This window comes from Gastrolobium bilobum, unplaced genomic scaffold, assembly GCF_033153095.1.
Source record: "Gastrolobium bilobum isolate Gb01-03AN ecotype WA unplaced genomic scaffold, APGP_CSIRO_Gbil_v1 utg25868, whole genome shotgun sequence".
NCBI classification, from domain to species: domain Eukaryota; kingdom Viridiplantae; phylum Streptophyta; class Magnoliopsida; order Fabales; family Fabaceae; genus Gastrolobium; species Gastrolobium bilobum.
The window spans coordinates 70,046-97,511 of NW_026898426.1; the positions used below are offsets into that span (position 1 = coordinate 70,046).

The 27,466-nt window shown below is 34.7% G+C and overlaps 4 protein-coding genes across 4 annotated transcripts; 2 read left to right on the plus strand and 2 right to left on the minus strand.

Moving 5' to 3' along the window:
* Positions 1 to 512: 512 nt before the first annotated feature.
* On the minus strand, positions 513 to 2,833 carry LOC133316219 (uncharacterized). The gene is made up of 5 exons (XM_061517946.1): positions 2,728 to 2,833; positions 2,224 to 2,649; positions 1,712 to 2,152; positions 1,364 to 1,597; positions 513 to 1,270 (listed from the first exon to the last, which is right to left on the minus strand). Exons 1-5 carry the CDS (start codon positions 2,789 to 2,791, stop codon positions 933 to 935), a joined length of 1,503 nt encoding a protein of 500 aa, XP_061373930.1. The 5' UTR covers positions 2,792 to 2,833; the 3' UTR covers positions 513 to 932.
* Positions 2,834 to 4,921: 2,088 nt separating this feature from the next.
* On the minus strand, positions 4,922 to 6,746 carry LOC133316214 (transcription factor bHLH113-like). Its single transcript, XM_061517940.1, has 5 exons — positions 6,417 to 6,746; positions 6,173 to 6,295; positions 5,914 to 5,979; positions 5,664 to 5,792; positions 4,922 to 5,382 (listed from the first exon to the last, which is right to left on the minus strand). The coding sequence occupies exons 1-5, from the start codon at positions 6,744 to 6,746 to the stop codon at positions 5,218 to 5,220; spliced, it is 813 nt and encodes a 270-aa protein (XP_061373924.1). The 3' UTR covers positions 4,922 to 5,217.
* An 8,978-nt stretch (positions 6,747 to 15,724) lies between these two features.
* LOC133316168 (uncharacterized) lies at positions 15,725 to 17,695 on the plus strand. The gene has a single exon (XM_061517891.1). It carries the CDS (start codon positions 15,865 to 15,867, stop codon positions 17,452 to 17,454), a length of 1,590 nt encoding a protein of 529 aa, XP_061373875.1. The 5' UTR covers positions 15,725 to 15,864; the 3' UTR covers positions 17,455 to 17,695.
* A 2,368-nt stretch (positions 17,696 to 20,063) lies between these two features.
* Positions 20,064 to 25,635, plus strand: LOC133316191 (alpha-L-fucosidase 2). Its single transcript, XM_061517914.1, has 10 exons — positions 20,064 to 20,319; positions 20,573 to 20,718; positions 20,862 to 21,748; positions 21,950 to 22,082; positions 22,322 to 22,480; positions 23,189 to 23,413; positions 23,497 to 23,598; positions 23,759 to 23,894; positions 24,333 to 24,528; positions 25,185 to 25,635. Exons 1-10 carry the CDS (start codon positions 20,106 to 20,108, stop codon positions 25,501 to 25,503), a joined length of 2,517 nt encoding a protein of 838 aa, XP_061373898.1. The 5' UTR covers positions 20,064 to 20,105; the 3' UTR covers positions 25,504 to 25,635.
* Positions 25,636 to 27,466: the final 1,831 nt, after the last annotated feature.

Here is a 27,466-nt window from a genome sequence, read left to right on the forward strand (position 1 = left end):
AAACAGCATCTGCAACAGCATCTGCAACTGGTCTACCCGGGTACCACGAATAGTCTACCCGGGTAAGATGTACTCGGGTATATCATTACGAGTTACCCGGGTAGACCAGTTGCAGATGCAGCAGCAGGTGCTGTTCAATCCATTTTGTTAGCATCTTGGTAATTGATGTGTAATACAATAACCTTAACTGACTCGGGGAAGGGGTAAATGGGTATGGTAGACATTCGGATTGCACAATACGGAACGAGTGACTCGCTAAACTTAACGGATACATTTCAACAATACATTTCAACAACACAAGAATACAGTTCAACAATACATTTCAACAACACAATACATAACTAATACAAGATAAAGTTTAGGGTACAAGGAAACAAAACAATACGTAAAGTGATTGTCATTACAAAACAAAGTACTACACAAAAACAATACGTAATCATGCTTGTCTTAGTCTCAATGGACATGTACGAATGTTATGTCCAACTTGCTTGCAATGCTTACATCTGCTCTGACTGCTAGAGGGTTGAGACTCAACCCAATCCATCTCATTCTGAATCCTTGAAGACTTTGGTCTTCCTTTTGCACGTACCAACTGAGCATCCGGAATTACAGTAGGCCCAACAACGGATGGAATCAACAATTCATTGCCAATAGGAAACCAGTGTGCAGCATATACTTTAGCAATGGTTGGAATTTTGAAAACATGATCCACATAATCATAATGGTTTAGCTTGGCTACCTTGCAAACTGCTAATACATGACTGCAGGGATACCTCCTTGCTGTAAACCTACCACACTGACATGTACGATTGATTAAGTCCACTCTCATGATGTCACCGACCTCGTGTGTAGATTGATTGTAGGCATCCTCAACCTCAAACAATAACAGGTCACTATCATATATCCTCACACGATAAGTGCCAGCCAATTCATCATTTTTTTTGCAACGCTGCCTCAACCTTCTTTGAAATTATCCAACCTTGTGAGATATCTTTTTCAATCCCTTCACGTCTCTTGACGAAATACTCAACGAGTCTACTGAATGTCATCTTGACCAATGCAGATATAGGCAGATTTCGTGCTCCACGAAGCACCTTATTCACACACTCAGATAGGTTAGTTGTCATATGACCAAACCTACGTCCTGTCTCATCATACGACCTGCACCATTGCTCTTTCGGAATCGCATCCAACCATGAAGCAACTTCAGGATTGTTCTCGATAAATTCCTTGTACCTAATGTCGAAATTTATCTTTGAACATGTGTACCCTGCAAAAAACCATGACATATGCATTGGTTAGTGAATTTCATCAACGTTTTCTTCAAATGGTTGAAAATGTGAGTAATTATACCGTACATTACCTAATTTCATCAACGTTTTCTTCAATTCCACATTCCTAAAACGGGTATTGAAGTTGCTTCCGATGTGACGTAGACAAAATACATGATAAGCATATGGAGGCTGCCACCCTCCGTGGTCTTTCACCGCCCTTATGATGCTTCGATGACGATCGGATATTAGACAAATACCATGCCTATGTGTGACATGAAAACGTAAAAGGCTAAGAAACCAGGACCAATCATCCAACCTCTCACCTGGAGGAACAACAACAAAGTCAATAGGGATGAGCTCAGAAATTATTTACAGTATGAAGTGGCAAAGAAGGGTCACATGCTTTCACATACCCCAAAGCAAAATTATTTACTCACCTGGAGGAACAACAGCAAAGGCAATAGGGAGCAGAAATCCATCTCCATCCTGAGATGTTGCAATCAATAGAGTACCTCTGTACTTCCCATACAGATGAGTGCCGTCAATTTGAATTATAGGCTTGCAGTGTTTGAATGCTTCAATGCATTGGTGAAATGTCCAAAAAACCCTTTGAAATACGGCCCTGTCTGTATAAACCCGACGTTCATCAAAACATTGATTTGTATCAAGTTTGAACACAGAACCCACATTCACCTCCGTCATATACTTCAGCCAATTTGGCAAGAATGCGTACGATTTCTCCCAGTCACCAAACAACTTAACGATGGCCTTCATTTTTGCCTTCCAGGCCTTCCTGTACGTTATGTTGTATCCATATGTTCCCTGTATCCTCTCCTGTATCAGAGCTGGTCTTGTGGATGGATCTTCCTTTAACATATCTGGAAAAAAAAATTAACTTTACCATATTCTCAATTAATCTGAATCATTAAATAAACAGTAGAATACATACTCATTATAGCCGCACAAATGACATTTGAATCCAACTGTCTATGATCCTGTGCTAGGCCTTGATTTAGGCATGTGTGACCTTGACCCCATTTACGGACCACCCAGTTAGCTCCCTTCTTCGGCTTAATTGCCCTCATATACCAGGGACAACCGTCAGCATGGTTTTTACACTTCATAACAAATCTTGACTCGTCGCTTTTTTCAACTATGGCTGTCCTGCGCCCCTTCATACAATGTATCTTCACAGCATGTTGCAATTCTGGTTTGGACCCAAATTCTTGTTGCACAAATAACGGATCTCCTAACTTCCAACCTCCGTGCAAGTCATCATCGCCATATAGGATCTCCAACTCGTCATTAGGGTGCGCCCAGTTAATGAATGAATAATGTTGGCTTTCATTCCAGAATGGCTCCTCAGACCCTGCATCTAAAGATCATGTCAAATTTAATAACTTACCACAAATAATAAATTGTCTAAAGCAAATATTCAAATTTAATAACTTACCACTACTGACTGGGTCGACATGAAGTGGTGACAAGGCTGGGGTACCGAGACTTACGGCGCTCATGTCAGCCTCAAAATTACCGTCCACGTCAGTGTCTGACGAATCACCTTCTGGAATAGCACTTTCAGGTTCTCCCTCATCTTCGCTGTCCACATAGTCCTCGTCTTCATCCTCTTCATCCTCATCCCATGCTACCTGAGGAGGTGCAGAAAGATCGTACAACTGTATCTTCTTGACCGGTACAGTGTGCAGTAGTGGTTGTATGCACCGGTAAAGATGAAGATTGTCCAACATCAACTTCAACATATATCTCAATATATTTTAATACTTTCCATTCAACAAACGCATCTGTTACGAACTCCACATCTTCATCATCATTTATATCGTTTCCAATGTAGTATATTGTATCCATATCCACTACAGTCTCTAACCTGGCTATCATGCGGTGGATGGAATGTATGCCTTCTGACCCCATTTTTTGAAGAATTCTCTCCTTCAGTTCATTGCATGTAGTGCCCACTTTGATTTTCATCGTTTTTGTTTTTCCTTCAAATCGGACACCGTTCGGACCTTCAAAATGCCTCCCATTGTAGTAAACAACTATAGGAACCATGTTTGGACTTGAACTCATCTTTCACACAAAAATTAGATCTAGGTTTTGGGTTTGGAGGTTGGTTCGGATTTTTTAGCACAAAATGGGAGTGTGGAGATGTAATCTCAATGTCCCACCAAGATTCAGCTTTCTGAAATGATGAGATGAAATATGTGTGATGTTTCGGATTAGAGAGGGTAAGAGAGAAAGATTTTGGGGTTTCAAAAACCCTATACCTCGCAACAATGGCCGAAACCCATACATATTGGGGTTTCTGGACGCGATTTACCCGGGTACACTGCTCCGTACCCGGGTAAATAATTCAAACATTTTCCCAGATTCAAGAACTCTACCCGGGTACACCCCTACATACTCGGGTAGATAAAAAGTTTCAAAATTTACCCGGGTAGGTAATGGTGTACCCGGGTAGGCTTCGTGGTCAACGGTCAAACAGGGGCAGATTGGTGTTATGTTTGTTGGGGAGGGTAAATTTTCGAAATAGTTTTGAATGAGGGGCAATTTGGTAATTAATTATTAATTAAGGGGCATAAGGGTCAAAAACGATAACGCCAACATCTTATCAATGAAGTTGCGATCATCTTAGTACGAAAGCTTTAAATGGAGCTATAACATCACGCGTAGTCGGACGAGGGACCTACAGTTATTGAACTTGTACCGCTCCAATTTTTGTCCTGGACTCCAACCAAAATCACGGCCATCCCGTCACATGTGACGACACCCTGAATAAAATATCCTAAATATATTTTTTTGAAAAATATTATACTTATAATTTTTTTATTTATAATCTTTTATAATCATATTTAAATCGTTAATTTCTGTTAATCAATAAATTTAATTTGCAAAAAATTTAACTGTTAATTAATAGAAATTAACAGTTAAAATATGATTATAAAATATTATACCCGAAAATAGATTGTAAATATAATTTTTCTCTATTTTTCCAATAGTCATATTTATACTTGAATATTTTGGATATGCTATTTTTTATATTCACAGCAAGGTGAAACTTTTAAGTAGTACTATTAAATTTGAACCGGTCATCAATTTAGTTCAGATACTAAATTAATGGGTCACCAATTCATTCAATAAATCACTAATTTAACCGTATAAGTTAAATATAAGTATTATAAATTATAATTCATATTATCTAGATTTTAATACCATTAGTGCTATTTTTCATATATTTTATCCAAAATTTTACAAAATCAATTTTTTTTTAAAAAAAAATCAATGCCAATTTAATACCAGCTCAACTAGATTCAAAATCAATTTATCAATTTTTTAGCGGATCAAATAGAAATATCAATTTAATACCTAAATTAGATCAATTGGAGATCCAATTTACGAGTGAATCGGTCAAACCAACCAATCGTGTCGGATTGATTTTTATAACACTGCTTTTCACATTTCAAGACTCATTTATTCTATTGTTTTTCCTTGCTAAAAAGTTGCCAACCCTTTTGGAATAACTTCATTTAATTATAAATATCTGAACCTACCGAGATTTCCAGAGATAAAATATATATTAAAATACATGGCATCCTAGACTGCTATGTAGTTCAAAGCCACACATCCCTAAATCCTACATAAAATATTTCATTCCTTCTATAGAATATAGATGTCCTCAGAAAATGACCCCCCACAAAACAGATGTTACATAAGGTTAAAATCATGACCTTTCATTTGTACTCCATGTGTGAACTTTGAACTACTCTTGTTAATTGTTATCCCTCTTTGCCTTTTCTTGCAGTTTACCTTGTCATCCTTCTATCTCCAAATAAGCTGTCATATTGAGTATATCTCCAATTTGGGCAGACATATAGGAACCCATTTCCAAAAAGATACAAATTTTGAAAACAAGTCATTGATTTTCGTTTTACTGCTTAGCTGATGGTGAAACATTGTTCCCTATTGCAGCAGGTGACCAGAAATCAGCACCATTGCTACTTGCCACGTGTACGGTGCATCCCACTGGGATCAAGCAGAGACCCATGCTCTTCAAGTCCTTCTTCACTTCCTCTCCCTTGTTATCTCCGTCCCCCTGAAATAACGCATACAAATTAAAAATCTTAGTCATCAAGAGTTACCTTAAACGTCAAACTGTCACAGTTTGACTGCAGTGAGTGACCATAAAGAGCTGCTAACCCGGGTCAACACATTTTCAAGTAAGGTAATGTGCAGTATTGTCCCCATCAAGCAGGCCCTGCAACTTACCCTCTTAAACCTTTGCTAGTTGTAGATTTTGTTTGAAAACCAAGTTATACTAATATAATAAATCGTAAACGTATAGACGATTCTGAGAACGATTGTGATGGGACTCACATGCTGATGCTCAAGTTGGTGGTTTGAGGAAGGCAAATGTTGCAGGTAAGGGGAGCACAGGACCTGAACTTGGTCATGTAGAAATCTTATATACCCCATGGCCTCGTGAAGCACTGAAGCTGTATCTGTCTGCGCATGCAGTTTCAATATTCCAAATTTCAATCAAAAACGGAAAAACCCCATTTTGAATATTCATTGATCACACAAATTCACAAAATCCCAATTCTAAAGAAAACTGAATCTCATTCACCTTGCCGAAGGGTGAAACAAGCTGTTGTAATGCTGCAATTCGTTCCCCAAGCTTCTCCTTCCTCTGCTATTTCGAACAATTCGTTAAACAATATGAGACTATATAATATAATTGAATATAATATATCTCCCACTTACAAAAAATCATATAACATTATTTTTTATTAGGAAAGGACATAAACATGTGACTTGTTACTCTGCAAGAGTTTAATTGAAGGGAGAGAGGGACATGCAACACTTCAATAGTTGATTTTCCTCACCTTTGCATGTCCGGTTGAATTAGGATTCTCTGCTTTGGTCTTCTTAGGTGGTCTCTGGCCTCCAGAACCTGCCCTGGTCGTCACCGGTTCTTGTCCCGATCCATTTCGCTTTTTCTGCAAACTCTTTAACCAAAAAAGAGAGAGAAAGATAAAGAAATCAATATAATACCACCAAGGTCATTCTCCAATTGAAATGACCATAAAAAAAAACAAAAATAAAAATAAAACAAATACTATCACAGACATTAGACTTAGGTAAGGAATTGAAGCCGGTGTTGCTGTAGTTGCAGGAAGAAGCAGATGAAGAATCACTGGAAGTGATGACAGATTTCTGAGTGGTAGCGTTGGTTTCAGAAAGCAATAGGTCACATTCATTTTGATAGTTACCAAAGCAAAGCATTTTGGGTGTCTTGTGAATGGAGAAAACAGGGGAATGGCTAAGGTTGTAGGTCTGGTCCACACCGACACCCAATGCATTCTCATTATCATCGTCCTCTCCGAATAGTAACTCAGAGAAACTGGTCCCTGTGGGTGTCATCAGATGGTCCACTTCAAATTCCTCCTTGGCCTCCATTTTAAAAAAAAAAAAAAAGAAAAAAGAAAGAAAAAAGGAAAGAAAAGAGAAATGCTCAGGACTTGGAATGGGAATGGTATTTAACCAGTTGTGTTTCACAGATTCTGAAAGAGAAAGAAGAAGGAGAGAGTTATGATGATGAAAAGGGAGGAACAAGTGTCAAGTGTGAGAGAGTGAGGAAGACATTTGTAACTATGTTTATGTCATTGTTGATATGTAAAACTCAAAAGAAAACAAAAGAAAAAGAGGAAAGGACCGTGTGGTGAAGTAAATGGCAGCCGTTACAGACTTGGGCTTAGTGTGAGTGACTGGGCTCTTTCCAAGGACGGCTTCGGTTTTCGGCAACCAATGGTCAAACCCACCTGGCCCGAGAAAACCGTGTTTTCGCTCTCCAATGCACCACTTCAATTCCCCTGTCACACTCATCACCACCAACATAACCATTTGTTACTACTTACTAGTGCTAGATCATTAATCATGCTTTTCCAACAGGATGCTTAGTTGCTAACTCAACCATTACCTAATACCAAGTATTCTAGAACATGCTTTATCTTATTGGATTTGGTATGGATATTCTTTTTGAGATTTTGGGAGCTACGATGCTTACGAATAGCTATTGCTAGAGATGTTAACGGGTCGAGCCAAGCTGAGCTTTGGTCTTAAAAGGTTAAGCTTGTATTTAGATGTGTCAGCCTGACCAAGCTTGTTACCTGTCACGAATATAATTTCAGCATGTGGCCTTTCTTATTTAAAAAAAATAAAAGTTTGTTTTAGCTTGTTAAGCCTGTTTAAAAAAAATAAGACAACAAAAATTTATTCAAACAAAATATACAATCAACAGCACTAGTAATTCCATAAATATTCATAAATTTAATATATATCCAAATAGCATAATATAAAATAAAATCATTCAAAAAGTCTGTTTAATTAATAAAATGGAATGAAATGGATTGAGGAGAGAGAGAGTTATCACAAGTCGTACAAAAATATAAAAAAAAAATATAAAAAAATTAATATATTAGGCAAGCCTGAGAGACTCTAAGGCCGAGCCTTTGAATTGGAGCCTTAGGCCTTTATATTAAACGAGTTTTTATACAAGTTCAAGTCTGGGTACAACAATCAATTTTAGACATGTAAGTTCAGACCTTCACGAGCCGAGCCAAAGGCCCCTGGCTCGTTTAGCACCCCTGCCAACCTACCTAATTTCTGTATATACTTAATTAAAGAGATTTTAAAATAGTTATACAAACCGTATAATTTTGCGAATGACTGAGCATTTTAGATTTGTAAGTTGTAATGTCTTTGGTGATTATGGTTTAATAATTGTGTTTTTTGTTGTATTAATGGTTATTAAATCATTTGTGCCCCTAACTAGTTTGTTGTTTGTTGTTCCACTTGTACATTGAGATTTGATTTCTTTTGAATGGTAATTGTTAATTAATTGATTTTTTTTATTCTTGTACTTGAGAATAAGCTCTAATTTTCAAAGTTTAAAAGTGATATTTACCCCAAAAAAATCAACTAAATTGTATTGACCAATTTTAATTGACTTACTCAATTGACTTTTGCTTTTAACAATAACATGATCTGGGTTCCAATTCAATGCCTTTCTTAAATATTAAAATAATATAATCTCCTCTTTATACAAAAAAAAAAGAATATAATCTCTCCTCATTTTAAATTTTTTGTTAAAAAACTAACTCTCAATTGGAAAGTTTAAAAAATTCACCCAATTTAAACCTCATAAAGTAAAAGGAGAAGGTAAAACTATTAGAGGGAATTGGACTCCAAATTTATTTTTGTGGAGACATGAGCTAAAAATGAAAAGGCCATAACTAATCAATACTAGCGCTCAAGCAATAACTAATCAATACTAGCTCAAGCAATAACTAATCAATACTAGCGCTCAAGCAATTAGGGACTGTTTGGTAGGAGGTAAAAATAAATTAGTCAGGAAAATAATATAAGAAAAATAATAGTCAATATTTGATAGGAGGATTAGGAAAAAGATGTCTTTGAAAAAAAGTTTAGCGTGTTTTCACTTTATTCATGAATGGGTTCCAAAATTTTGCAATTGTAAGGGTGGTTATCTTTTTTTCCCTGGAAATTTTTGACACTTTATTGTGACTAAAATGCCCTGGATCAAAATACATTTATTAAACCTCAATTGATGAGCCATTGTTTAGGTGTGAAAAAAGATAATTTCAGTAAATATTTCTATCATTTTTTTACAATCAACCAAACATATTTTAGTAAAATTAATCCAAATTTTTCTGTAAAATTTTAGACTACCAAACACTTTTTTATTACTTATCAGGCAACAAAAGTTTCTCGTAATATTCTCTTGCAATTTTTCTTTCGGGTCAAAAAAAAATTCTATCGTACCAAAAATCTTTTACTAATCAATAGAGTCTTTTTTGTTGTTGGTAGAGCGTAGTTTTCTCTTTATTTGTCAAATAAAAGTATTTACACTCCTAGTAAAATTTAATGTATAAAGACTGTAGCGCTCACATGCTGGAGCGTTCTGCATCCTTACCGGTTACCCCAAAGTGAAATCTACCCTATCGGGGAAAGGGTAAGCAGGGACGCAGCAACAGCCTGAAGCATGCAATAAAAACAAATACTATGCAAGCTAGCAAGCATAGTGATGTCATAAACTCACCGAAGTCAAATAGTGCCAAGGCAGTAAACGTAAAGCGTTTTTAATGGGAAATAAATGCATTGGACAGATTCATACCCCTCAATAAAATTAAAATAAAGAACACCAACTGCCGCATTCCTGCAGAGAATCCCCTTGAGCTTATCGGCGGCAACTACACCTACCAAGTACTGCGATTACATCAAATTGCAAATGGCTCAGTAAAAACATCAAGAGTACTCAAATCTTGAAGGAGACCCGCATTCTTAAATATTCAACCATTACATACACAAAATAAAATAAAATAATATATATATATATATATATATATACATATATATATATATATATGAGACATGATCAACTTACACCAGTGCAAGATTAATAACTCTTACACTCAATCTTAACCGTTGATTTTCGTCTATCAAACGACTGTAATTAATTATATTATTCTCATTAACTAATTATTAATTATAACCGTTAGATATGCAAAAATCAATGGTTAAGATTGAGTGTAAGAGTAATAACTCTTACACCGGTGTAAGAAGATCCTGCCCCTATATATATACATATGGATTTAGTATTTGTCATTTTAAATGACATAAGTTATGTCATTTCAAAAGAGAGATAGACACAAGAAATAGAAATCATGGGAGAGAAAATGAATGATTTTTTTTAAAATTTTAAATAAAAAATATCTCTCTTAAAATGACATAATTTTATGTTATTTAATATGACAAATACTTTTTCATACATATATATATATATGATCAAGATCATTTTACACTAGTATAAGTTAAATTCTCAATCTTGTCCGTTGATTCCACTTATATCTAAGAGCTCTAATTTTTTAGTAATGTGAGCCATTGGATACAAATGGATCAATGATCAAGATTAAGTGTAAAACTTCTAACTCTTAACCGGTGTAAGGATATATATATATATATATATATATATATATATATATATATATATATATATATATATGCGTGTTCGCGCGCAGTATATATGCGTGTTCGCGCGCAGTGGCGGACCAGTTTGGTCGCCTATGTCCGCAAGTGTGGACATAAATCCTTGGAATTTTGTTTTTTTTTTAAATATAGTAGTAAAGCATGATGTTGGTTAGAATATGCTTTACTTGGATATATGATGGAATAAAAATAAATGGAATATGAATAAAAATAAATGAAATATGGTGTGTGTGTGTGTGTGAACCGATCACAAAACATGTTATCGTGTTTTGTCCCTTTAGTTTAAAAATAATGGGAAAAGTGTTTATCCTTTTAAATGACATAACTTGTGTCATTTTACTCTCACAAATAGGTGGGGCCCACACCTTTAATTTTTTTGTCAACTCTCTCTCCTCCTTTATCTATCTTTTTCTCTCTTAAAATGACATAACTTTACATACTTTAAAATGACATACACTTTTCTCAAAAATAATACTTAAAAAAACAAAAAAAGCTAACACTAAAGAAAAAAAAATGTTCCTATTAAAAAGTGAGAGAATTTTTGTTTTCCTGTTATGAAGTGTTAATTTTCAATTGAAGGAACATAACACTGGCATTTGTTTGGGAGTTTGGAGGGGAAGGGAAGGGAAGGGGATCCAAGGAGGAGGGAGGGGAAGGAAGGGAAGGAAATTGAAGGGTACTTCCCTTGTTTGGGAGTTAAAAATATGGTAAGTAGGAGTGTTCGCGGTCTGGATTGGATCAGTTTTGGAAGCAAATATCATCTGATCCAATCCCTTCGGTTTGATCATGTAATTATCCATTCGGTTTGAATTTTTTTCCAAATCCGATCCGATCCAATCCAATCCAATTTTTTTCGGTTTGGATTGGATCGGTTTTCAGTTTTTTTTAAATCCTAAAATTTATTTCATGATTATTGTGCAAATAACATCTTTTATATATATTGACTTTGTAATTTTATTTTTTAAAAATATAAAAGCATCATTAAGCGATAATATAGTTTTTTCTTTTTTGGCAATGAGATATGAAACTCTACACAAATTAAATTTTGTTAATGAGATGTGACTAGGCTTATTCTTACGTTTAGTTGATGAGTTAATGAGTCTTTGGTTTAGAAATTTTTGGGCTATGATCGGGAAAAAATCCAAGTAGGTAAAGGGAAATTAATATATTGGATCGGTTTGGATTGGATCGGTTTTCATTGACCAATCCGAAAACCGATCCAATCCAATTAAAATTTGCGGATTTTTTTCGATTTTCGATATTTTGGTTTTTGGTTTATTCGGTTATTGGTTTTTCGGTTCGGTTATTGCAGTTTGAATCGGTTTATGAACACCCCTAATGGTAAGGGAGAAAAATAGAGGATTAATGAGATATTTTTATCATTTTACCCCATTTTTAAAATGAAAATAATTATTAAATTTTACAAATTAAATTAAATTTAAAATTTCTACCAAAATTATTTATGTACTTTTCACAATACTAAAAAAGATCATATTTTGACGAAATTTCTACGTTGCAAACGATGAAAATTTCGTCACAATTATTTTTTCGTAGGAATATTTTTCATCGAAAAACGATGAAATTTTTTCTAAGATAAAAACTTTCTATCAAATTTTTTGACGAAATTTAGCTTTCGTCAAAAGTTTTGACGAAAATGATTTCCTCCATCAAATCTTTTAAACGAAAAAAGATTTCCGTAAAAAATTTCGATGGAAATGTGTGCTAACAAAAATTTCGACGGAACTTGTTTTGTCAAAATTTTTGAGGGAAATATTTCATTCGAAAATTTCGCCGAAATTTAGATTCTGTAAAGAATTTTGACAAAATATTTTTTCCTTCAAAATTTTTTATCAAAATATTTTTCGTCGACATTTTTTAGGAAAATATTTTCTGTCAAATTTTTTTGACAGAAATGTGTTCTGATGAAAATTTTGGTAGAACAATTTTTTTATCAAAACTTTTGACAGAAATATTTTCAGTCGAAAATTTTCAATAGAAATGTGTTTCGTGAAAAATTTCGACAGAGATTTTTTTTGTCAAAAAGTTTAACGAAAATATTTCCGTCGAAAACTTTTTGACGAAATTTAAATTCTTTAACGAATTTTGATGAAATTTTTTTTCCTTCAAAGATTTTTGATGAAAATGTGCTTCGTTGAAATTTTTAATGAAAATATTTTCGTCAAAAATTTCGATAAATATATATTTTTTGAGAGATATTTTGACAAAATTTAGATTCCGTAAAGAATTTTGACAAAAATAATTTTTCGTCAAATTTTTTTATAGAAATGTTTTTAGTCACAAATTTTTTATGGAAATATTTTTCGTCGAAAATTTTTGCGAATTTTTTTGAGGAAAATGCTTTCCGTAAAATTTTTTGATGTAATTTTTTTACGTCGAAACTTTTCGGTGGAAATGTATTTAGTCAAAATTTTGGACGGAAATATTTTCGTTGAAAGTTTTGACGGAATTTAGATTTTATTAATAATTTTGAATGAATTTTTTTTTCCGTAAAAAAATTGTTAGTGATTATGGCAAAATCTGGTTCCGTCTCTATTTTCGTCTTTAGTTTTGACGGAAATTTTTTGACGTATATAATTTCATAAAAAAATTCAACACTATTTTTTGACGAAATATTTTTCGTTGATAAATTCTGACGATATTTGAGACTTTCCTAATAATTTTACATTTAAAAATGATTCACATTTTAATAGTAAGGGAAATAAGTAATTTTAATATTCCCCCCTCAAATTGGGGGAACTTTAATTTTAAGAAGAAAGAAGAGTTTGGAGGATTTAGTAAAAATTCCCAATTCTTTCCCCTTTTTTTGTTAAATTCCCAAACAAGGGAAGAACTTACTAAAACCCTCTATTTCCTTTTCTTCCCATCCTAAAACCAACCCTCAAACAAAGCCTAAAAGGTAACAAGTGATTTGAAGAAATGATTATTCGTACAATGAAAAAAGGATTCATCCTTTTAAGTTGGAACAATTCTAGCTATATTTGTTCATCCATGTGTTTGATGATATTAAGTTAAGTGAAAATTTTATATTTATCTTTCACTTCGCATGTATTCAATAACTGATATTCAGATACAATTTCTCAACATGAATAAACAGATAGATAAATACAAAATTTCCACATTATCCATCCCAAAGAGATTTAACATGTAATTCTTGTGTTAACATGACTTGAAATATTTGGATATTTTCCCTAAATTAGATGATCAGTGGTTAACCCAACAAAATAGTAACCTGCCTATTTACTTTGTGCTTATATTATTATTAAAATATTTAGATATAAATGAGATCAACAGATAAAATTAAAAATATAATTATATTGATATAAAATATCTTTCATTATTATTATTATTATTTTGATAACTTTTGTGATATAGTTTATACATTTTTTTTCCGGACATTTTTCACATCCTGAGGGACAAGTAACATAAAATTATAATGTACAGTAAAAGGTCTAATCGTCACCCATTTATAGCATGGTTGGATAATTATAGTTTGCAAACTATAATTTAAGGGTTTTCGTTTTATTCTTTAACATAACATAACAAATTTTTTTACCCTCACAATATTTTGTGGGACCCACACTTTTTAAAACAAAAAAATAAATAAAAAGTTAAGGCACGCAAAACGAATCTCTATAACATTACACAATCACTTTTCCTACAACATAACTCTTATAAAACTCATAATTTAATACAATGAAAAAGGTAACTTCTAATGTAATTTTTTACTCAAGTTCATATTAAACACAATCTAGCCAAAAATTTTCCAGACATAATATTTGTAGATGAAACTCAATTTACACACTTATACTAATTAACTGTAATCCAAACATGTTATTAATCAGTAATGGGTATTGTTAGTATACTTTTCGATTTAACATTGAACTTTAAATACAGTTTAAAAAAAGTAACATAAGTTTATTTTAAAAAAATATATCATTTAAATAGTTGATGTAACGTACTTAAAAAAGTAATATATATATATATATATATATATATATATATATATATATATATATATATATATATATACTATAGGGTTTTACTTTTCTCATGTTGTAGGAGAGAAGTTATCTCATGTTGTGAGATAAATTAAGTGGAGCCCACCAATTTAAAAGAAAAAAGAAAAAGAAAAGAAAAGAGATGCACGTCTTTTTATGTGAGTGTAAAATGAGAGAGAAATCTTATGCAACATAAGAATATAATTTCCCATAACTATATCAGCTATATATTTTTTGAATGGGTCCTTTAATTTTCTTTAAAACAAAATATCAAGCTTTGCATAAGCATTATTTTTCAAGATGACTAAATTTATGGATTATGCATACAATATCTATGTAATTTAAATTTAGATTAGTTATTGAATTGAACAAATGGACATTATATTTTGTATGATCAGTTTTTACACAGAACAATTGGATATGGACCTCATTTTGCTTGCCGAATGTGGATGCTTTGTACCATTCCGATTACCGCTTTCATTAGTTTGTAGGTTTCTTCTGTGGGTCTTTGGCCTCCCTTTGTCACAAAATAAGTTTTGTTTGCTTCCATAGGTATTGATCATAATAAATTACAACCATGAAAAGTAATGCGTATGCAAACTACTACTTTCTTTTTTTCTTGTAAATTATGCAAGATATCAATCAAGACCAGGGCTAATGGAAAGATAACGTTTTTGGTTTTATTGAAAAGAAATATAATATATTTAACAAAATGAATTTGTTTCTTTTAACAAAATGAATTTGTTTCTTTGGGAGCATCTCCAGATTCTCCACGGCCAGTGGGGAGCCACAGTTGTTCAATCTAAACCACACAACCAGACAGTGATCATAGAAGGGGTCAATACTCCTTCCATCAATTTTTTTAAGTCATTTCCATCATTTTGAATGTTCTTATTTTTCTCTATTTTCGATTACAAACCAATTCACACGAGTATGTACTATGTAATGCAAAGCTAGCTGTTAAAAAACTATGAGAAGTATATAAGTTATTATTAACCTAGCTAATCACCACATGTCACGAATCTTAAGTTATCAACTCTAACATCGCCTCAAACTCAACAAATAGTTAATTTCCAATCCAATACAAACATAAAAATCAACCATATTAATATTATACTCCAAGAGATAATCAAATTATAAACTTCCAAACGTTGCATGCCTAGTAGCCAAGTTTACTTCAACACGTGTAAGGCGTCAGGCCCCATAAACTAACTGAAACAAAATCTGAATCTACGTCTGCAGTTATCACATGGAAACGAAAGCAAATTCCTTTCAATTCAATAACCATACAAGTAGAAAGAAAGCGAAAGAAAACTAGATACTATCAATGAGTCCAATCTAGCTAATACCTCAAATAAGACACAAACAGCCCCTTAGCACCACCAGTTCCTCATCCTTGCGTGGCTTTAATTGCTTCCATCCCGTTATCATCCATTCCCTCCTTAAAACCACGTCCCTCCCGTTCAACCCTCCACCCAGAATAACACACAATGGATATTTGGTCATGGATATCCGAACTCCCCAACTCGGATGAATGGAGCGAGTCAGACTCATCACCCAAGTTCGAACTGGCGAGTTCGGAACCGGGTGAGGACAATTCAACTAGCTCTATTCACCTGAAAGCCGAGAGAACCTCCGGGTCAGACTCAGAAGCAGTGGTGACCTTCACAGTGTGCTTGCAGGGCTTTCATCCATTCAATGCTCAAAAACCTCTTTGGGTCTCCGAAAAATGCCACCTTTCTTCACAAAACCCGTTCCTCCCTCTGCTACTCCAACTCCTCCAAGAAATCATATCCCTATCACCCACAGCGCACGATAGCACTTGCCCCAGGTCCCAACTCCAGAAGCTGAAGCCCGAACCCATCGCATGGATCATGGACTCTCACACACCTGAATCCCTCTCAACTTTCTTCAACCTAGTCTTCACCATGCGCCTCTTCTGGCTCTGCGTGTGCGACGCGCCCAGCGAAGCAGGCTCGCTCTACTTCCACTCACTACTCGCTCCCACGCTCGAAACGACGTCGTCAAGGCTCGCCTCCATTCTGCGAACCTTCTTTATAACCGTGGGCGTCGATACGGAGCTGTGCTTCATGCGCACCCTCGGTTACATAATAGCAAAATGGTGCATTATAAGAGAGCTCGGGGTAGGATTACAGACACTGGTGCCTTCTACGCCGTGCCGGAATCCTAAATTCTCTTACGCGGCGGAGGCTCATGGTCTTTGGGTTCTGAAAGGCTACGCGCCCGTCATGACCATGAAACTGGCGCGAACCAACGGTCAAAAAAGTCAATTCCCCGGTATCGATGCCAAGGAGTCATTGCTTCGGTACGCTCTAGCTCACCACCAACTTGAGGCACACGTGCAGCTAGAATACACCGTTGGATTCTTTGATGGATTCATTCAGGTTAACGCACGTGTGGATAACATACGCCTCCACGTGGTGAGGTTAGGTTTCAACCAAAATGATGACGTGGATTTTATTGAGGAGAAACACTTTCCGTCTAGGATTCGGGTTTGGGTGGGCCCAGAAATCGGAGCGGCCTACGTGGCTGGGCTAAGCTTGGGCCGATCCACGGAGAACAAGGAGGGAGAAGTGGAAATTCAGAAGATCGTGAAGGGCAATTTCGAAAAATCAGAAATTGCGAAGGTAAAAGCGTCGGCGAGGACGTCAAGGAGAACGAGGAATAGGAGTTGGAGAATGGATCAAGAAGCGGAAGGGAATGCGGCGATATTCGACGTCGTCTTGTGCGATAATATGACGGGCCAGGAAGTAGGCACATGGAAGCCCACGAGCCGAGCGGGTGATGACCCGGTTCATGGCCTGAGAGGGCGATATGTCGGGGCAAATAGACCGTTTGGTAAAAATGGGTCGGTGGTTATTGCAGGGGATGAATATGGCGAGGAAGTAGGGTGGAGGCTTAGCAAAGAGATGGAAGGGAGTGTGTTGAAGTGGAGGATAGGAGGTGAATTTTGGGTTAGCTATTGGCCCAACCAAGCAAAAGGTTCTTATTTTGAAACTAGGTGTGTGGAGTGGTGCGATGAAGTTGATTTGCCTCTGATTCGTGGGAAAATTCCCTAGGCATTTAAGCACATAATTACGTGAAGCCCTTCCACCAAATGAACCACAAAAAAAGGGGGAGACGTATGTGTAAATATATATATATATATATATATATCTAAGCTTAGCTACTAGTAAGGTTATAGTGTATGGTACTATGGTTTATGTATGTACAATAGCCATCGGTGCATTACTTAAATAAACGCTTTAACTATCATGTCTAGTTTCATATGCATCCGCTCACAAAAATGCCCAACAAAATGTATTATGAATAAAGTAGAAAGTCATATAATTAAGTATTTAAGTTGACGGTTGGCTCCCAACATTTTCAAACGGCTTTCATTAACGATTTTTAATGAATAGTGGCTTACCCCAAAAAAATATAAAAATACAACGTTTGTAAAGAGTATAACAAATACAACGTTTTAAGTTTAATTAGCTCGATATTAGCAAAATGTTAAAGGTAGAACTGTGTAAAGTAAACATAAAAAGTATATTTAGTACACAGAATCATAATAAGAAGACAAAAAGTGGATAAATATTTGAGCAATAACAATTTGAAATAAAATTTCACAAAGCATAATAAATAAATAAAATAATTTTTTATGTTAAATATTACAACTTTGACGAAAAAATTCAAATACTTACAAATTTTGTAAATAGCATACAAAGTTTAATTAAATTTTATGATAATCATTCTATGTAAATAACTATTATATACATAATATATATTTTTACCAATTTTTTATTAGGAGTTCATGTACTAAAATATTTATGGTAAAATAATAAAAAATATAACTTCCATCTCATTGAATTTAAAAAATTATAATACAAGTAAAACATTAAATATAAAAATACATTTTTTCAGCACCTTGTATGCTGTAGGAGTAGTATTATAATTCCTATTCCTACTCTTATTAGTTATACGGATACCCATGCTTGCCTCATCACAAAAGTATCGTTCTTAATCTTAACGAGAATTTTCAGAACAGTAAACACTGCTTCGATGCCTTGGTATAGTCGATAATTGTCTACATTGGATATAGATTTCCGGAGTTGGAAGCACGAGTATGCTGAACTGTTGCTATTTGCTAATACCAAAGCCTGTTGTAAACGTATCTCCTCACTCCTTTCTAATTTTGATTCGGATTTGAATGTTTTATAGTTTAACATGTTTTAGATTGTAATTCATAGATATCCACAAAACAAACTTAAGAAATTAAAACATAATACCACGAGACTTCAATGCATTTAAAATACAACATAATTTTATTTTTAAAAATAAATATAACTTTATTCACTCTAAACACAAGTTTCCTCCAGAATAACTCATTTCGAAAATCAAATACTTTATAAACATATGGGTATCTACAAGGTTAGACGACAATCTTGGATGTCTCGTGATTATGCTGCCTGCCCTGCAACTCTCACCGCATCTGAGTATCTGACCTCCCTTCACGTGCAAGTTGGAATATTTCCCATTTTTCTACACCACAAAGATAGAAAATAGAAGCACACTCCGGATCCTGTGTTTACACAGAACATCTCATAAAATATACTACACCCATTCATAATAATAAATACAGTTAGTCAGTTGAGTGAGTGTGTTCCTATTTTAAAGAGGCACCTACTACAGAAAATGAAAAGAAAAAGTATCCATATTACGGTAAATAACTATTTCAACCTAAAATTGGACATTTTAATAGCTTATATTATTCTCTAACTCATTCTCTCGTGCAAGAGTTTTGTAGATTTGAAGTGTAGATATTGCATAGGTCTAATTTTTTTTGTTTTACATTATGTTTATTTAACTTACTCTGAAAGTGGGGACAGTAGGAATCGAACTCGTGATCTTGAGTTTGTTAAATCTCTGGTAATATGTAAAGAATCATTTCAATCTAAAATCGTTGGACGAGGGACTTTTTAATGATTTATATTATTCTCGTATATTTATTGTTTTGATTTACATGTTTTATTTTACTTTAAGTTCGATAGTTGGAGTGTTTTTTTTTTAAATCTATTATTATGTTTATTTAAGAAATTAACAATAGGGGCCTATTTGGTATGATGTATAATGTTTTAAAATATAAGTTTATACTATATGTTATGACATTTTCAGTTGTTTGGTATAACCATCGTATAGTATAAATTTATACAACAGAATCCTTTAATACATCAAAAATGATGTATAACTTAATCAAGCCTAAGTAGGTGAGATTAAGCCTGATAAGAGGTTGATGTATTAATATTGCTTACAAATATAATTTCGAAGAACTAATATATCATTTCAATATTAATATATTAAAATAATTATTTTTAATATATTAATTTTTAAAATATTAGAGAATATTATCTTATACATTACCGTACCAAATGCTGAATAGTATTAAAATTTAATTGTATGTTATTCTTTTACCAAACGCTGGATATATACTATGCACCAAACGCCTTGTATGTAATCTCTTGTATAACATTAACATCAATTAAATATGGTTAGATATTGCATTGTCGGGTACCTGAGCAGTGGGGCCTGCAAGACTTGAATGCGTGTCCAATTCAAAGAAAATCTCAGCTATTTCACGCTGTAAGTGAAGAGTAAGAGCGAACAAACACAGCTATCAGGTTCCTCTGCTCCACCCACTCCTTCATTCATTTCTCTAGTCTCTTGTGCAATGGAAGATGCAGAATGGGTTCTGGTGCGCAGCGCCCCACAGAAGGACTGGTGGAACCCAAGTTTAACGAATGCAGAAGAAGAGGCTCCCAGGCCCTTGAAGGTTACTTTTTCTGGGCCTGCAACCCACTGGACCGATGCCATCCCCATCGGTAATGGCCGTCTCGGTGCCATGGTTTGGGGTGGCGTACCATCCGAAGTTCTCCAGCTCAACGGTAAATAAATAAACAACATTCTTGCTTTTAGTTGCTGTTACTTTGATTCGAAATGCCAATTATTGTGAATCACAAATCTCATGTAGATTACTTTGATAGGAATACTATAGGCATTTCTAGTTGTAAATTTATATATAATTGAGATATCAGGGATATAAGGTCATGCTGCATTCTACATAGCGAAACTGATCAGCTTATGGCTTTTTTCATTTCATGAAGTGTGCTAATGTGAAGATTTGAAATTGTTTCATAGAGGACACACTTTGGACCGGGACGCCTGTCAATTACACCAACAAAAATGCTCCAGAGGCGCTTGCTCAAGTCAGAAAACTTGTTGATGATAGAAAGTACTCTGAAGCTACGGCAGCAGCTGTCAAGTTGTCTGGTGATCCTTCTGATGTATGTAGTATATTACAATTTATATAGCCATTTTCCCTCTAATTTTTTATGAACTATGTGCTTATTGGTGTTCAATTGGATGAGTTAATGAAGCTTTATACAATGTTGGCAGTCAACCCTAACTGTTATTTCTTGATATGAAGGTATACCAACTTCTTGGTGATATCCAGTTAGAGTTTGATGATTCTCATCTTAAATATTCAAAAGAGTCTTATCACAGGGAGCTGGATTTGGATAGCGCAACAGTAAAAATAAAATACTCTGTGGGTGATGTAGAATTTACCAGGGAACATTTTGCTTCTAATCAGGACCAAGTGATGGTGTCAAGATTTTCTGCTAGCAAGTCAGGGTCATTATCATTTACAGTGTCTTTGGATAGCAAATTACATCATGATTCACGTGTTAGTGGCCAAAATCAGATAATCATGGGAGGAAGCTGCCCTGGCATGAGGATCCGGCCAAAAGTGAATTCAGATGAAGATCCAAAGGGGATACAGTTTTCTGCAATTCTTGATATACAGATTAGTAATGACAAAGGGGTTTTACGTGTTTTGGATGATAAGAAACTAAGAGTTGAAGGTTCAGATTGGGCTATTTTACTTCTGACAGCTTCTTCTTCTTTTGATGGGCCATTTACTAAGCCTGAAGACTCTAAGAAGGATCCTGCTTCTGAGTCCCTCAGTAAAATGAAGTCTGTGAAAAATTTTTCGTACGCTGATCTTTATGCACGTCACTTGAATGACTATCAGAATATATTTCATCGTGTCTCATTGCAACTCTCTAAAAGCTCCAAGACTGTGTTAGGAAAATCTGTTCTGGACGAAAGGAAATTGGTTTCCTCTCAAATGGGAGGTGATGATACTGTTCCAACTTCAGCGAGAGTCAAATCTTTTCAAACTGACGAAGATCCTTCCTTTGTGGAGCTTTTGTTTCAATATGGTCGATATCTACTAATTTCTTCTTCACGTCCTGGAACTCAGGTGGCAAACCTACAGGGTATATGGAACAACAAAATTGAGCCTGCATGGGAGTACGTTTTCCCTTCTCTTTTCAACCCTCTTCTAGCAACAAATAAATAAAAGAATAAAAAAGAAATTGTGTGCCATAGTTTCTAGATTATCTGGTAGCTTAGAGTTTTTAGATGGATATGGAGTATCAAATATGCATCTAGAAGTAATTTCATGAAGAATTCATGAGAGTTTGTAATTTGTCTCCCTTTTTTGTTATCCAGCGGTGCTCCTCATTTGAACATTAATCTTCAAATGAATTATTGGCCGTCCCTTTCTTGCAACCTACATGAGTGTCAAGAGCCGTTATTTGATTACATTTCCTCTTTGTCAGTGAATGGTAGCAAGACTGCAAAGGTATTTTTTTCTTTTCCCTTTCATATAATTCTTGGCATTCTATTCAAGAAAGGGGGCCCTTTCTGCTAGTTAGCTATCAGTAACTTTGTCCGCCCACCCCTCTTTCCTATGCCAAAAATCTGTAGCAGAGCAAAAAAGCAAAAGAAAAAAATATTCTAGCATAGTGCCATCAGCACAGTATCTGGCCACCATGTTATGAATTTTATATTACCTAGAATTTCATTTGATCCTGCATACAGGTGAACTATGAAGCAAATGGTTGGGTTGCGCATCAAGTTTCTGATATATGGGCGAAAACATCCCCAGATCGAGGTGAGGCTGTTTGGGCTTTCTGGCCAATGGGTGGAGCTTGGCTTTGTACCCATCTATGGGAGCATTATACTTATACAATGGACAAAGTAAGTTCTGTTTTTCCATAAATTATCTAAGCCTTGATTTTAAGTATTTACTCAAAACTGATCTTGTGAAAATGGCTGTGTAGGGTGATTTAATTACAGTTTTAGATTTCCCTGTGTTATTGAAATTACCTATCATGAATTGTCATACTTTGTAGAGCTGCGTGTTCCTTGCATGCCACATACCAAACTCTACCAAACTCATTCGCTTCTACTTTCATGACATATCTATAAGGTGAACTATATATGTTGAAATGTGTTATTTATTTTCACTTTGTGATAGGGTTCTGCATAACCACTTTGATCTATTTTTGGTTATTATGGTTTATGCACACAATGAGATTTCAAATCTGATACTAATCCAAACAATACCTTGTTTAGCTATGATGATTAATAGTTCTAGGGAATTTAATGGACTTACAAACCACATCCATAAGAATGTAATTATGACTTCTTCAAGTTTCTTTTTGTGGGTGTAAGAATGCAACTTATTTACTGCTGGTGTTACCAATGAACCTTTGAGGTTATAACTATAGGCTAGTTATGAGATACAAACTACTGAGGGATGAAGAATCTAATATATTATTATGGCACATAAATCTGTGTTTTTTATTTGTAAATACTATATTCATAAATTAGATTTTCTCTGTGTGCTATCTCACTCACATAAAATTACTAGGCAAGTGATGGTTGGTTTTTCTTTTATATTAGGATTTTCTTAAAAATAAAGCATATCCTTTGTTGGAAGGATGTACATCATTTTTGTTGGATTGGTTGATTGAAGGCGGTGGTGGATTATTGGAAACTAACCCATCAACTTCACCAGAGCACATGTTCATTGCACCAGATCAAAAGCCTGCTAGTGTGAGCTACTCATCAACCATGGACATTTCAATCATAAAAGAAGTTTTCTCTACAATCATCTCTGCTGCCGAGGTGAAACTAATCTTAGTGCTCAAACCAATACTAGTTTCCTATTATTCTAATTTTATCTTGGTCACCAAGTTTCTCAAGAACAGGTTTTGGGAAAACACGATGATGCTATTATAAAAAGAGTCACTGAGTCTCAGTCTAAGCTTCCTCCGACAAAAATTGCTAGGGATGGTTCCATTATGGAATGGGTATGCAATTATATTTAATATTTGCATTCCTTGCCTCAATCTCTCTAGTGTCCATTTGGCTTCTTTTTGTCATTTGATATCTTGTTCTGGTCTGCAATGACCTAGTTCTGCTGTAGGCTACCAATTCCATTTTAACTTTAACACCTTATTTATTTGGCAGGCAGAAGATTTTCAGGACCCGGATGTACATCATCGACATGTTTCACATCTGTTTGGCCTGTTTCCAGGGCACACTATAAGTCTCGAGAAAACCCCAGACCTCTGTAAAGCTGTGGACTATAGTCTAACTAAAAGAGGTCTTTTATGAGAACTTTAAATGCTAAATTCTCTTCTGAGTTATTAGTTAATAATTATCTTTTCTTTCAATATGCATCTATGTTATTTATTATGCTGAAAATCCATATCTTAGAAGAACTTGAACGGTCATATGTCATTATTAATATCTTATATAAGATGCAGTGTAACTGTAACATGTATCTGTTACTTTTGAATAGCTGAAGTGATTTTTTTTGTTGAGAGTACCTTCATAATAGACTATCTACTGTCTTAAAGCCTCTAGTTAGTTTAGTAGACTATTATAATGTACTCCTGGATTTATATGCCATTTTCGGATTAGGGATTACTATGTTTTAGTTCAACCATGTATATATGACAAGAAGCTTTATATTTCTCAACTGTGATACTAAGAAATAATATAATTCAACAATAGTTGCCATTCTTGCACTGTGTTGCAGGAGACGAAGGTCCAGGGTGGTCAACAACTTGGAAAGCTTCACTGTGGGCACATCTTCACAACAGTGAGCATGCATATCGCATGATAAAACACTTGATTGACTTAGTAGACCCTGATCATGAGAGTGATTTCGAAGGAGGACTTTACAGTAACCTATTCACAGCACACCCCCCTTTCCAGATTGATGCAAACTTTGGGTAAGCACCATCTTTATGTAAGAACTGTCATGTTTCTTTATTTTTACAATTTCACTTCAATGTATAAAAGCTTGAGCTGAGGTATATTTCTTCTCTCTACTTTCTGGAAGGAGGGGGTATGGGGTGAGTGTTTAGTTCTGCAGTTCTGGTTCTGAAAAAAGTTAAGTTTTCCTATCATGAGATTCTTGGTAGAATTTCATTTGCTATATGTCATTTTAAGGCTTCAATTTTTGTTTCATGGAGTTCATTAGTCTGTGATAGATCTGTGTACTCATGCAGGAACCCTCCCCCCCCCCAAAAAAAAAAAAAAAACACATTTTGAACACTTGTGCAATTATTATATCCAGTTGAATCTATTGCATCTTATCCTTCATTATAACTCCAGACTTTGGTTCTTAGTTTCTTCAATAATATCTCAAACAGAATCAATCTAATTGAAAAGCAATTCCAAAAAGGTGGAGAAATTCATTTGGTTCTAAATTTTTTTTGGAACCTATAAAAGTTCACCCACTTGTTTGGAAGATGTAAACTTCAAAGTTGTATGTAGAAGCCTAGGCTGTGATGAAACTGTTGCTCTAGAATTAACAAAACAACTTGGTGACGATACTAATAATTCTGAATTAGTTTGGCTGAGAAAAAACATTGTTTGGTGTCAGTTTTTCAACAGCAGTGGCAGAAATGCTTGTTCAAAGCACAATGAAGGACCTCTACTTGCTTCCTGCATTGCCTCGGGATAAATGGGCAAATGGTTGTGTAAAAGGATTGAAAGCACGTGGCGGGGTGACAGTCAACATCTGCTGGAAAGAAGGAGATCTCCGTGAAGTAGGGCTTTGGTCAGAAAACCAGAATTCCCAAGTGAGACTACATTATAGAGAAACCATGGTCCTAGCAAATTTATCACCCGGCAGAGTTTACTCATACAATAATCGGTTGAAGTGTGTGAAGACATACTCCTTTAGCCAAGTGAATCCTTGAATTTTTTTTCCAACCTTTCCAATAAGTCTCTTATTAAGGAACATGCATTGCTTTATGAAATTTGTCATTGGATTCAATGTTGGATGTAGTTTGCTATATGTTGGGACCTCACGGCAACTGCACCGATCGTGTACAAGTAATATAATGATTAAATAAGAGATCGTTCCCACGAGGATTATACTCAAGCACTAATTCACTATTGCAACTTAAGTTGGACAATCGAATTTATATTGGTAACATGATTTGAATTTGAAATTTAAAATATTAAAACTAATTACTCGCAAGAATTTAAAAGCAAGAAATTAAATATTTGAATTAACTAATGTAGAAGAACGTAGCTAGGATTTCGATTTCCTTCAATCTCTCTATTACGTTAGAATTCCTTCTTTACGTTAATCGTCCTTAATATCAATTTAGTCAATTCTTTCTTATGTAATTAGGGCTCAATCCCTTGTTACCCTAAATCTTTACAATATTGCAAGAACCCTAGTTCCCCGGTTATTCCCCAAGAAAGTAAGCATTAAATTCAAGAATCTCAAGATTACGCAAATCCTATGTCTATCCCTAAAATTATAAAGTTTACGATGAAATTATCAGATACGGATCACACACCAACATTCCTATTGTCATGTATTTACCTAAGATCAATATATAAGATTCAAGCTCATATAAAGCATTAAAAACAAATAATTTCATTCATGATAAAAAGGAAAATTAACATAACGAATTGTTCAAAGCATAATAAATAGATTAAATTTCATCTAACCTTAACTACTTAAAGAATTAGCCGGACATAGCAAGATCAAGAACGAAAGAAAATAGAAAAGCTTCCCCAAACTCCATAGTTGATTGGTGAATCTTCAATATCCCCAGCGAAAACTTGATTTTGATCTGTCTCCGCCATCCACGAACATAAACCGATGAATCCTCCGCGTTCCCTCTGCCTCAAGTACCAAGAACTCTTCTTGAATGTGAAAAACTTGATTAATTCTTACCGTAATTGCCTTTTTAATGGCCAAGAATTCGTGCCCTAAGTGAACACCTCGAAATGGGCCTAAGTTGGGTTTCTGGGGCGCTTAAGCCTGAATCAGCGCGCTTAAGCCCCCTAAGATTTGCAAGGAAAATTAACGTGGCGCGCTTAAGCAAGTTGGAGCGCGCTTAAACGCGCTCTTCGAGTCTGAACTTTTCTTCTTGGTCGCGCTTAAGCCCAAAATTGGGGGTTAAGCGCCCGGAGGCCGTGGCTTTTGCTCTTTGATTGGGATTTTTGAAATTTTAAGGGGCTTAAGCCTCGAAATGGGTGCTTAAGCCTCCTCTTCGACAACTTGATACTTCTTAATTTTTTTTAGATAGATCCTCATATCTTCTAATTTGGATCTCTATCTATAATATCTTCAAATTTGACTCCTTTCATCTTCAAATCCTTTCAAAATAACAAATAAATATTATTTAATTCATAAATCAATTAGTTCATGTATTTTATATCAAAACTCTAGTTTTCACTCATTTGACTTGATAATTCGTGTGATTTTAGTCTATAAAACAAGATAAACTTAAAGTTTATCACTGTATCGTGATAAATTAATCTTCTTGTTTCCTGTTGGATTCTAAGAGTCATTTGCCTACGGAAGACATAGATTAAGGAGAATAGTACAAACTTTGCTTATTTTACGCTATTTCTACATTACCGCATTGGTTAAACAAACTTATTGAGGGACTTTGGAAACATTGGAGGGACTTTGGACTTGAGTTAAAATGGTAAGATGAAGAGTATAAGGAGAACATGCCGGCGAGGGTTATGATTGATTTGAAATTGGAATATTATATTTTTATTAATTCTCAGAACTTATCAGACAACTTGAGGCTTAATAAATTTGTTATATAATTATTAAATATAAATGCGTAAACCGAATGACTTTGTATAAAATTATGTTATAAGATCTTTTATTTTGTAACGAACAAGCCT

Excerpts from the sequence above, each read along its gene's own strand:
- LOC133316219 (XM_061517946.1), bottom strand. The coding sequence starts at position 2,791 with ATGAGCGCCGTAAGTCTCGGTACCCCAGCCTTGTCACCACTTCATGTC. Across the intron at positions 2,650-2,727 it reads TGTCGACCCAGTCAGTAGTG|ATGCAGGGTCTGAGGAGCCA; the intron begins GTAAGTTATTAA and ends CATGATCTTTAG. Across the intron at positions 1,598-1,711 it reads CTTTGCTGTTGTTCCTCCAG|GTGAGAGGTTGGATGATTGG; the intron begins GTGAGTAAATAA and ends TTGTTCCTCCAG.
- LOC133316214 (XM_061517940.1), bottom strand. The coding sequence starts at position 6,746 with ATGGAGGCCAAGGAGGAATTTGAAGTGGACCATCTGATGACACCCACA. Across the intron at positions 5,793-5,913 it reads TTGTTTCACCCTTCGGCAAG|ACAGATACAGCTTCAGTGCT; the intron begins GTGAATGAGATT and ends CTGCATGCGCAG. Across the intron at positions 5,383-5,663 it reads ACCAACTTGAGCATCAGCAT|GGGGACGGAGATAACAAGGG; the intron begins GTGAGTCCCATC and ends GCGTTATTTCAG.
- LOC133316168 (XM_061517891.1), top strand. The coding sequence starts at position 15,865 with ATGGATATTTGGTCATGGATATCCGAACTCCCCAACTCGGATGAATGG.
- LOC133316191 (XM_061517914.1), top strand. The coding sequence starts at position 20,106 with ATGGAAGATGCAGAATGGGTTCTGGTGCGCAGCGCCCCACAGAAGGAC. Across the intron at positions 20,719-20,861 it reads TGTCTGGTGATCCTTCTGAT|GTATACCAACTTCTTGGTGA; the intron begins GTATGTAGTATA and ends CTTGATATGAAG. Across the intron at positions 24,529-25,184 it reads CAGATTGATGCAAACTTTGG|TTTTTCAACAGCAGTGGCAG; the intron begins GTAAGCACCATC and ends GTTTGGTGTCAG.